This window comes from Pelobates fuscus, chromosome 8 (genome assembly GCF_036172605.1).
Source record: "Pelobates fuscus isolate aPelFus1 chromosome 8, aPelFus1.pri, whole genome shotgun sequence".
Lineage (NCBI taxonomy): Eukaryota > Metazoa > Chordata > Amphibia > Anura > Pelobatidae > Pelobates > Pelobates fuscus.
In genome coordinates, this window is record NC_086324.1 from 42,010,373 (window position 1) to 42,022,806 (window position 12,434).

At 38.0% G+C, this 12,434-nt stretch overlaps 1 protein-coding gene across 4 annotated transcripts in view; it reads left to right on the top strand.

Annotated features, from left to right (window-relative positions):
• Positions 1 to 12,434, top strand: part of MAP3K20 (mitogen-activated protein kinase kinase kinase 20) — a 172,232-nt gene that overhangs the window by 126,763 nt on the left and 33,035 nt on the right. The window contains exon 12 of one of the 4 annotated variants that reach the window (XM_063429741.1): positions 1,455 to 2,499. The exons of the other annotated variants lie outside the window; for them this stretch is intronic. Coding sequence (XP_063285811.1) covers positions 1,455 to 1,787 — 333 coding nt within the window. The 3' untranslated portion in view covers positions 1,788 to 2,499. Of the gene's footprint in view, positions 1 to 1,454; positions 2,500 to 12,434 lie in introns of those variants that run through there. 4 annotated transcript variants of the gene reach the window in all.

Here is a 12,434-nt window from a genome sequence, read left to right on the forward strand (position 1 = left end):
TGCCATTTTTTTTAATGATTTACATAGTCTGAAAATATGCAGCACAATCACTTCATTAAAATGAAGTGGTCTTGGTAAGCTTACAGTGGCCATTTAAATTTGAATACCTAACCAGTGCTGACATTATTAATCACACCTTTTGTAAATGGTAGTCAAGTTAAAGGAACACTATATATTTAGGAACACAAACATGTATTTGTGACCTTATAGTGTTAAAAAAACACCATCTACCCCACCTTTCCCCCGCCCAGCCTCTCTTTGTCCCCCCTTTTTTTTTTTTTTATCATTCTTTATTTGTCGGTTTTGTATATATTCCAATATTCAGGGGAGGGGTACAGAAAATAAGAGGGGGGGAGGGGTATAGCAGTGCCATCCTTTCAAATTTGTACCATCGCAGGGTACGCATTAGAGTAATGAAGTACAATAGGATATGTTGGCAGCTTGACAATGGTTAGCCATCTAGGTTTAACTCAGTGCACCTTTGTCAGTCGTGGTCTTTGCCCCTTTAAATATAGCAAATTCTTACTTGTATTCAAGTCTGCAGCTGCTGCCTATGCCCCTGATCAGCCTGCTGTCTGCTGACATCCTCAGAAGTGGTGATCTCAGCCAATCACAATTCTTCCACATAGGAAAGCATTGGATTGGCTGAGAATGTGAAAGAGGCAGAACTGGGGCAAAGCCAGCACAAGCCAAACGCAGCCCTGGTCAATCAGCATCACCTCATAGAGATGAATTGAATCAATGCATTGCTATGAGGAAAGTTCAGTGTCTGCATGCAGAGAGTGGAGACACTGAATGGCAGTGCTGCCTTTTGAGGCACTTCTAGCAGCCATCTGAGGAGTGGCCAGTGGAGACGTCCCGAGGGTGTAATGTAAGCACTGCATTTTCTCTGAAAACACAGTGTTTACTAAAAAAAACTGAAGGGAATGAGTCCTGAGTCCCATTAATGTTGTCTGGCAAACATTGTATTTGCCAGATTATCTACCTGAGTGTGATTTGATTGTATTACCTGTGTACCAGACCTTTACCAACATCTTCTCATTTAACAGAAATAAATAAATAAATAAAATGCAGGGCTTACTTAATCAACCGCTAACCATAGGTAATAATTATAAAGTAATATATAGTGAAAACAGTAGCTGCGAGAGGCCAGGTACCCACTGATTCTGAATACACTGCACACTTCATGTTTGTCTTTTCTGATCTTATTGTATCACTATTCATCTCTTTCCCATAAAATTATTAGTTTTATAATAGTAAAGAACATTGAAACAACTCAAATCTCCTTTTTATGTCTGAACAAATCTTACTTTGCTTTCGTGTCATTAATTCATTAATCATTTATACTTTCCATTTACTGTCAACTAATCCAATGTTGCAGATTCCTTTGATTTAAATTGATTTTAACTTTCCTTTTTTTTTTTTGCCTCTGTCCTTTCCTCCCCTGTTAATAGCTTTTCTTTCCTGTTGCTGCAAGAATGACTCAGAAGTGTTTCTTTGAATCTAAAACAGAGGAGTCAAACAGTGCAGAGATGTCTTGCCAGATCACAGCCTCCACCAGTAACGGGGAAGTAGATGGCATGAACCAAAGTCTCCAGGCCATGATGAAGGGGTTTGGAAACATCTTTGATATGGATGGTGTAACACCGGTCTTGCATTCTGGGATGAAAATTAACATGCAAGCTAAGCAGAATTCCACCAAGACCACCTCGGTGAGGAAAGGAAAGAAAATTAACATGGCGGTGGGATTCAATGATTTTGGATGGTCGGATGACAGCAGTGAATGAAATTCAAGTTCAATAAAGAAGCGTACATGCTTGTCTGTCTTTTTGGAACTAATACGAAACCACAAAGTCAATCTGTTGGGCCTTTTTAAAAACTTGCCAATTGAACCATTTATGTATACACTTTTTTTTGGTCTGTGTTATGTGAAACAGTTTTGTTATATTTGTGATTTTTTTTTTCCTTCTTTTTTTTTTGTTGTTTTGTATTTGCTATTTTTTTGGTGTATAACTTGAAACATTGTGCCATTTCTTAACAATTATAGGTTTTGTCATTGTTTGTTTGTGATGCCTAATTACAAAAAAAAAAAAAAGTATTCACACCTTGGTCAGAAATGTATTCATTTAACTAAACTTAAATGTTGTCTGAGAAAATGGCAATAACATTGTGTGTTATCTTGCACTATAAGCTCATACATCGATCTGTGTTCATGTGGGTTTTTTTACACTAAACTTTATTATACAATGTACAAAATGCATATCTGTGATGACAGATACTGACTAATGTTTATTTAAACCAATCATATAATTTGTCAAGGACTATTGTATTAAGAAACATAAATCCCATTTTATTTATAGTAAAAAAAAAAGACCATTGCATTTCAATTGTGTTAATTAATATGATATGCCAAGCACAACAACGTCAGGCTAGATATAGAATGACATAATCCTGCCAAAGTTTTTTTAATTATTGAATAAACATGCAATTAAAACAAAATAGCATTGTGCTAAATATCTTGAAATCTTGCTGGCGCGGTAACCTCAGGAAATAATTTGAGCACGTGCTTCTGTGTATGGTACCTTGGATTTCAGATTCCCTTACAATTACATTTAAAATTTCCCTAATTGTTTTATATGCATTATGTAACTAATGTTTTAAGAAATGCAAAAAAGTTTCCAAGCTCATGAAGCTGCACAGTTTAAATAAGTTGCTTCAGCAGACTTCTCCCTTCCCAGGAAACGGCTCCACCAATCAGTAGCCTCTCATCCTGGTCTGTGGGTTCTGATCTTCTGATCATGTTCCATAAACACCTGTCCTGCAGGAGATTAGGAAAGAAGTAGTTTATCCCCTGGTTCACCCCTGATCTCACAGGATGAGAGGAACATCTTGGTGTTCAGTTTTGTCAGCAGGGAGCAGTATCCCCTGCATTTTTGTCACTCTATACAGAGAGAGATCCTTCTCTTTTCATGTGGCATGCATTTCTACTCAAAATGGGGCAGCAACCTACTTTTTAACCAGCCTCTATCTTTCTTACCAACCTAGTATCTCAGATCTCTCTAACATGTCAGTTTTCCAGGCTCCATACTTCCGATGGCTCCTGTTACCTGTCGACAAACAGTGAAGAAAAGCACGAGTTCTTGCTTTCTCTTAACTTTTACAGCCTTAATAAACATTGATGAATTGACATCATTTTACTGATTACCCCTATCTGCTACTTAAATTCTTGGTTATTGACCAGCCTAAATACTGCCTTATTTCTGCTTCCTCTCTAGCTAGATAAATCATGTACAATGTGGTCATAGTGCATTCTTGTTAGGAATAGAATGTGCGGAAAGGAATATAAAGCATACACAGTGTACATTGTACACCGTAAACCTGATAATGTCATATACAGCTGGATTGTTGCAATGTACCTCTACAGATACAGAAGGAGGAACAAAAAGAAAGGAGAGACAAAGAGAGTGGAGGGGGGGATGGGAATTTATATTTTTTTTTAAAGAAAAATGATACAAATACAAGTACAATAAATGCGTTAAATATAAAGTAATAATTGGCCTACACATTGCCTATGCTTGGCCCATTAGTTAGTCACCTTACTATCTCCAAGATATTATCTATTTTATTTCAATATTTTATTTCAATATTTTATTTTGGTAAGCAGTTCCAGTAAGGTTTTTGAAGACTGAATAGATCCAGGATTTATAATAAGATAAACAATGTACTTAGATAGAACAGTGTCTCCATGCACTCTAAAGTTCCTTATTTTATCAATATCCCAACTGAAATGGCAAATTCATCCATTCTAAACCGTTTAAGATGGAAATGGACTAGTTAGTGACACAGCAATTAGTGAAGGCAGGGCTATATCTTAGGTATAACTATACTGATACAGCATTTTCAGGCATAGATAGAGCAATGTCAGTTGTCCAAATACGTATCCTTTTTTGATTCTGTCCTATACTATCATCCTAAACAAATCAAGAAAAATTGCTTGGATCGACTGCCAGTCTCCATGTTTGTCCCATAATTGCTGAGCCTCCACCAGATGGAATCGCCATTGTCCAAGAGTGGCGTGCAGCGCTGCCCACTTCCCACCATCTGTACAAGCCGCCCAAAGCAAGTAGAAGGGGAAAGTTCCTGTCCAATTAATACAAAGGTTCAAATGTATTATTACTGTAATAATAACTATGGTAATTTATATGCAGGTACTTACATAGCAACATAAAACATTCTTCTGCTATTCCAGGTCCAGCTTATGTCTAGAAGTATTGGTTGACTCTTCTCTACCTTTGTAGTGAATGCTGAAAGGTTCACCTAAATGGTTTAGTCAAATTAAATAAAACATTACAGAATAGTTCTAGGCCATAGAATGCTCTAGGTTTGCTTTTACAGACTGTCCTCCGAATCACCGCCCAAGACCACTCTTCCAGTATTCGTATCTGATTTAATTCTGATCTTGCTTGACAGACTCCTAGAAAAGTTCTGTACTTTTACTCACATTCATCACCTGTTCAAAATTATTATAATATTATTCTTCTAGGGGGAGGGATTGATACCCGACAGATTTTGCAGATTCCCCAAGCACACTCTCACACAGGACACACTCCTACCTTTTAATGGCAATAACCAAATAACACATTGTATGTGCAAGGGGATATACTACTATTTGTATTGTGATCTGCAACTCTGTATATGTGAGCAAAGGCATACATTTATAATGTACAGTTATCAAAATTAGAGTTAAATGTATCACATTTTCAAACCTTTAGCCAGGAACATGTTAAAATGTATACATCGATTTTGTTGTGATGTATTAACACATTATTATATTATAGTTTTTTTTTATAGTTTTTTTTTTTAGGTCTAAAGGTACTGAAAACGCAGTACACTTGTTATTACATTTATTTGATAAGACACAAATAGACCTCAGTCTGAAGAAAATGTCACACGACTGGAAGAATTTTGTACATTTCTCTTCAGTATGTGTGGCGATATTACACGTGTTTGACAGTTCACACAAATAGTCATGTAAGTGGTTTACAAAGGTGTAGGGTGAGAGATGGAGGCAGCTACACACTGCAAACTATGTTTAGCTGCGCAAGAAAATGTGTCAGCCGAGAAAGGCTCCGTGATTACAGCTGTCAGTGTTCAATATTCTGAATAAGTGAGACTTGATTTTTTTTTTTTCTGAAAAGTGGTATTTTGATGCAACTTTACAGAACATTCGCTCGAAATGAGTGAACAATGACAGACTTTCATTCCTGTACTCGTTCGTGACTCTCGAAATGTGAACAATGCATTAAAAACATATACATTTCTTATTGCCCATCCATTCATTAGCATTAAAAAACAAAGACTGATAAGTTATCTGGAAATTCTGAGCACGAAATAGAGAGAAATCAGAACTGATTAAGTTTATTTAAAGGCTTTTTATATTATTTTTTTTGTGCCCTCTTTAATAACATTCAACATTTTAAGCTTGTCTGCTTCTCAGTAATTAAACCCTGCAGGCCTTGGCAATACAGATTACACTTCCTTAATGCATTCTTCAAGCAATTGTCTTGTATTGAGCTATCTCTGTTGAAATGGGATTCATCAACACATTTCAAACAGCAGAGCTGTTGAGCTGTATTAAAAGGAATTACGGTATATTTAAGCATTGTATTTCTGTAATCAGGCAGCTTCACCGCTCTTAATAAATTTCATCTTTACTTGAATTTGAAGAGAACATATTTATTCTGGTTCTATTAGCAATGGCAGATTATCCGGTCCTTCCAGTATCAGAGTACAAAGCAATTTAGTGTTAAATGAAGGATTATTTTCTAAGAAGTTATCAAGGCATACAGAGCGATGATGTATCTGTGAAATTATATGTGACTTTCTGAGCACTGTCAATGCACAGTCAACTTGTTGCGCTAAACAAAGATTTAATAAAGATGATTGCCACTTCTCCTTTACCAATAGACTTTTGCATATGTAACTATGGTGCATATTTAAAGGAGCACTATAGTGCCAGGAAAACCAACTTGTTTTCCTGGCACTATAGGGTGAATAGGTCCCCCCACCCTCAGGACCCCCTTCCCGCTGGGCCGAAGGGGTTCAAACCGCCCATAGGAAAGCATTTCCTATGGACGTCCAGCGTCTTTTCACTGTGATTTTCACAGTGAGAATCGCCGAAGCGCCTCTAGCGGCTGTCAGTGAGACAGCCACTAGATGCTGGATTAACCCTCAGTGAAACATAGCCGTTTCTTTGAAACGGCTATGTTTTCAGCTACAGGGTTAAAACTAGAGGGACCTGGCACCCAGACCACTTCATTGAGCTGAAGTGGTCTGGTTGCCTGTAGTGGTCCTTTAAAGATACACATCAGCTAGAATACAACTTTCACCTATATAAAGATGCAAATGTTTGCATATTGTCCCACAATCCAAAATCATTAAAATTGCATTGTAACGTAATTTGTCCATCAAAATCAGGCTGATTTTTGTTTTCTAAAAATGTGTCTTTTTTAATAGTATCATCTGAATGATTATTATGGCAGTTGCAATATCAGTTTCCTGTTCTTAAGCCTTTCTCTTCTTCCAACAAATCACAATGTATAAGTTGACTGTGGACTAACATCAGATTGCCTTCAGCCATCAGCTAGCTTTGAACAGCAGGAGAAGTGAATTAGCATTCTGAGAGTGTTACCATGAACTCAGGTTCTTTTTTTTTAAATAAGGCTGAACTATTCTTAATATACATGAAAACAATCTTAAATAACAATCAAGAAGATACTGCTACAAATACACAATTTAAGTAAATATATGGCTATAAAAGTTTTTCAATATGAGAAAGAAAAAACTAATTCATGATGGTCTAATATTGCTATTCAAAAAATGATTGATCCCACTGCCTTTTTTGGGAGCGTATTCCAAAGCTCGGTGGTATGATCCACACTTGTAAAACATGCAGATGTCCAAAAGTAGAAATATTATTTTAGATTGTTTTCACATTAAGAATTTACTGAGAATACTGCAGCTGCATCCTATTGATTGCCTTACAAATGTTTTTGTGAGGACACGTAAATTTGAAGTTTGCTGTATTATCCTTTGTAGCACTTAATCTCCCTTCTTTTTCAGGGTTATTCATTAAAAAAGACGATCCACTGCCCAGATACGAAATACATTTAAAAAAATCACTGTTTAATATATAAATAACTTTAAATGAAAACTTCTATGAATTTAATTATGCATTTTTTTATGGGTGGGATATCTAAAAAATAGCATGCAAAAGCCGCAGCTCTCTTCTCTGCAACCTTTGCACGCCCTCCCCTTCTAACTCCGCCCAGTCTTTCTGTGGGTGTCCAATCACAGACTTCTCAATGCAGCTAAATGAAAAGTCTTGGCAAGGCAGATGCTCTGGGCAATTGTTGCCTCTTGAGTTTAGCGTTACGGAGCTAACCAAACCAGGCAGTAACAAGATCGTTTTTGTGCTTGAAAGCCAGGTGGGTGTAATCAGGTTAATTTATAAAAGTGTAAATTTTTATTGAAATATGCAATTTTTGCAAACTGAAATACGAGGACCCACTTTTCACACAAAGCTTTTCAGCAAGCTAAAGTGCTTTAGGGTTCTGGAATGTCACTTTAAGAGAAATGTCTAAAATTCAAAGTGAATTTTAAATTTAAAGTAACTGAACAGGATAAAATCTCCAAGTCAACGTTGTTTCCTATTCCTATTCCACTATTTTTCCCTTATATTTTAAAGAAATTCACTTTAAATAACTGACAGTTCTAATTTTAGTGAATAGTTGTGTTACTCACAATTTGAAATCGTTCCACTGATTACATACTTTGAAAAAGAGACATATTTTTTTTTAAATTCTTTATTTATCAGTTCATGTATATAGAGTTACATACTTTTCAAGAGATCAAGACAATCAACGGGTATAACATACACTGTGGTGACACAGGTGCGGAGGTTCAGAGAGTTCCACATTGGATAACATACAAGTTTATATGGCATATATACATTCGTGTCACAGCATTTTAATTCAATTTTAGGTTAGCAGGGCTAGCGTCCCTGTGCAGTTTATGCTTAGAAGTATTATGTAATTTGTCCGCTTGCCCATATAATTGTGTTCATGGAGCCCTGCGTTAAAGCAGTTTGAGGAGTGACCTGAGGAATTCCTCATTGCTCACTAGTGGTGACTTGTCTCGATAACTCAATATATAGTCATGAACTTTTGTTTGTTAAGAGAAAGTAAAGTAAGTAGCTTGAGAGGGACAAGAGTGGATACAGAGGGGACATCAGTGGAAGGAGAAAAGAAAAAAAACAGTAGGGGAGTGTGGGAGGGGAAGTCGTCTCCAGCCTGGGCGCCGAAAGCCACCAACTCCGTTCATCTACAGTCTTCAGCGGTCAACATAGTCCTCCCATGGTTGCCAAATCTTAGTGAAGGCGGAGTACGTATCTCGTACTTGAGCAGTGAGTTTGTCCATTAATTGTGTCTCTTTAATTTTTTGAATAACCCTTTTCATCTGCAGCATGTCTACGTTCAGCCATGTTTGTGTCATTGCTCTCCTAGCTGCCAGATTGATTTTGTTAACCAGCTTTTGTTCACGGTTGGTCAGTCTGTCTATTGGTTTTGCTAAAAGGAAGGTCCAGGGGTCTATTGTTATTTGTCTGAGCATAACCTCAGTTAGGAGCTGTGCGATCATGTTCCAAAAACCTTCTGCCTTTGGACATGTCCACCACATATGGAGGTATGTTCCCTTTTCCCCACAACACCTCCAGCAAGTGTCTGTGGTTGTCTTTCACATTCTAAATTATTTAACTGGTGTGGAGTACCGTCTCATAAGTGTTTTGTAGCATTGTTCTTGGTGTGTTACACAAATGGAGACCTTTGTGGCAGCTTCCCATATGTCCTGCCACTCATCGCTTTCCAGTATTTGATGCAGGTCTCTTTCCCAGAGTGAGACATATGTGGGTGTGTTTTCGTCGCCTCCGACGCACTTAATGTTTTTAATTCGCCATGTTTTTGATGCGGATTCCGGCTTTAATTTCGGCTGAGAGCAAGAGCTGCTGGAACTTGCATCTACTCGGCTCTGCAGTCAGGCCCCGCCCCCTATCTCCTTCAATTCTAAGGTCTTAGTCGGGGTTGATGCCTGCTTATGTTGCATTCCAGTTTTATGCAGATGTTTTTGCAGTTCTGTCAGTCTGTCATATCTTTTTTTTTTTTGTTGGGTTGCAATTTTTATCAGGAGCACTTGAAGGACTACCTGGTGTGCTGCCCATAACGTTGTTGGTGATACGTCTGTGGTCATCTGAAAATAGTGCTGGATTTCCTGCTGAACTTTAATGTTCTTTAATCTGTGTGTCCCTAAAAAGGGAGTCATTCAGTCTCCATCTCTATGGAGTGTGTGTGTAACCGGGATCCGTATGGTCAGTTCCATATCCGCATGGTCAGACCACAAAATAAGGATGATCGTGGATGTTTTGATCCACTGCATCCCCAGCAGGATAGTGAGAAATATGTTGATGCGTGAGTAAGTGGCATGTGCTGCCAAGTAGAAGGTATAGTCCTTTGTTCTGGGGTGCTGAATCCTCCAGGGTTCCAGCAGCCCTGTGTTTAAAAGCATATCTGGTCCCCCCCTGTTCTGTGATCGGGGGAGGCTCGTCCCACCTCCCCAGTCAATTGTCGGGCATGGTGTGGCATTTAAGTCTCCCCTAATATTAGTATAACTCTGGGTAGGGTTGCTATTAATAGTCAGTCAGTCCAGAAAACCTTGTCCGGTGTGATAGGTGTTGGAATTGATAGATGGACGGTACGTGGCCCTTATGGGAACTGAGTCCCTTTGTATTCTCGTTGTTTGAAAGGGGCACCGTTTGTGTATCAGTATTTCTATTATGTGTTTTTTACACATTGCCCTGGATACATAAGCTCTGGTGTAAATGTGGTCAATAAATTGTATCTTGGAGCTGTGGGGTATGTGGGATTCCTGGATAAAAGCTATATCTGCCTTTTGTTGTCTGACTTCTCGTAACATTCAGTCCATTTACGTTAAGTGATGTCAGTCTGAACTCCACTGTCTAGTCGGTTGTGAGAGGGTTCCTTACCGAGCGTCGGCTTGCAGGCCTAGCACCTCCCTTTCTGGTCCGAGACAGGAGTCAACTGCCCCGTCTGCAGGCATCAAGGGGTGGGTCTAAACAAAAATCAGGGGGGGAGTGGGAAAGGAAAACTGAAAGCAGAAAGGAAGGGAGAAAAGGGGTACAGTGAAGATAGAAGGAAAGTGTAGATCAGTAATTGTAATACAATATAATACAGTAAGGTGAATTCAGTTTACACACAATTCTGTAACACCTTAGTTTCAAAAAGAGGCATATTTTGAAGGAAAAAAGGATAAAAAGAAACAAAACAGTTGTAGCCAGATTCTGAAAAAGACATTTAGTTGTCACACTACAGCTAAAACATGAGGGACCCATGTTAAATGGCTGTGAAATCTATTTTGCATGTCCAATTTCCTCTACTTCATTAGCAGCATACTTCTGAGGAATGCTCAAGGCATAAAGTAAAAATGCATTTTAAGTCATCCAACCTACAAGAAAGCACAGATATTTGAAAATGTAAAAACAAACAAAAAAAGTGTTCTTTAAAGTTACATATCTTTTTATAAAACAAATACACAAAATAATCTCTGTAAGGTACCATTAGCATCAACACAATCATAAAAAGAATGTATACTATGGAATTGATATGAAATGTGAAAGGATGTTCCATGAATGAATGTTTTAAAGTTCACATTTACAGCTTCATTACAGTAATTGAAAGTGTTACCAAACCATGAAAATAATGTTTTTTTTTTTTTTTTTTTATGGAGGCAAAGGCTATATTCATAGAGAAACTGTCATGTTCCTATTTATGATCTTTTATAATATACTATTCCCTATGAGTACTATTGATATGTATGTCTTTGTCTATGATTACCTGGATTCTTCTGGTGGCCTGCCGTCAGCCATCTTGTTTGCTGTCAGCCATGTTATAACATATAAAGTGCATGTCTTACTATTATTCTTTTTAGAGTCTTTGTAAGCAAAAAGGCTTAACTTGAGAGAGAAGGAGGGACTTTGAGAGGAGAAGTGTGGGTGTTTACAATGTGTGATAATCTAGCTATGTGATATAAGCTAAACTACCACAGACAGGTGAGGTTAAGGTACGTGCTAAGGTGAGGTTCCTAGCGTTTGTTAGATCTGGGTATGGCAGCTGGTACTTCACAAACCAGAGTCTCTTCTATCTGACAGTAACTAGGTATAGGTCAGGAAAGGGTACAGGGAAGCAGCGCCTTCTGGGTGTCCTCAAACTCGTATGGTGGTAAGTATGGAAAATATGAGGACAATATGAGGACAAAAAAAACAGAATATAGTGTAGTATATTCTATATGTGGTGAGGTACAATAAGAAAAATGCCACTTACAATTTTCTGGAGCTTATGTTCACCTCCAGATATATGCGCCTGGGCGGTACGAATCCCGCCTGTGGATATGTCGCTCAGCTTGGTTCGTTGTAGATGGTAGGTCAGGATCAGGCATCAGAGTGTCGAGCGTTCACGGGTATTTCCCTCCAAATTGCAGTGTATTTACCAAGTACATAAAATGAGAGAAAAAAAAATAAAAATTGTGCTCTCTGTTTTGTTGTTATAAAAGCAAAATAAAGAGAAGGCGAAAAATTAGAAAAAGGAAGGAAAGATAATTTGTTTGTTTTTTTAGCACCTATTATAGGGGACCACAAAATTAGACGCTATGTTACTCAGAGTATGAATGACCTCCCGATCAATGTTAGAATAACTTCAAAAAGCTAGAAATATCTGAGAAATATGTGAGGGAAAGTGGGGGAAGGAGAGAAGGAAGCCAAATAAAAAGTGCAACGCTCAATGGTAAACCAAACAGGGCACTGAGGCAACGGAGAGGTTTCCTTATATACACACCGGGTGTGTCTGATTGGCTAACCTCCAATTAGTGTTAACCACAACACGTGGGAGGAGTTTCTTCCCTCCCTTGTGGTCTCTGAGGCCATCACTGTTTGCCGGGTCACATGACTGGGTGCAGCACACAAATAAGGAAGCTGCTCTGGAGCGTCCAGCGTCAGACACACTGCCAGTCTGGAGACAAGGACCAGATGACACCGCTCACTGTGATAAAGTAAGCAAGGTCGCCGCGAGCGGCATGGGGGCAGGGGACCTGACAGTTCTAAGACACTATAATTTATTTATTTTATTTTTTAACATTATATTTTCACGTTTACACTTAAGGAAACACATATATAGATATCTATAAATTAGAGATATAGTTTGAACACTACGAAATAATAATATTAAAAAAATAGGACACTATAATTTGCACAATATAACAGGTGCATACCTTAAACATATATTATGATTACAATATTATCAATGAACACA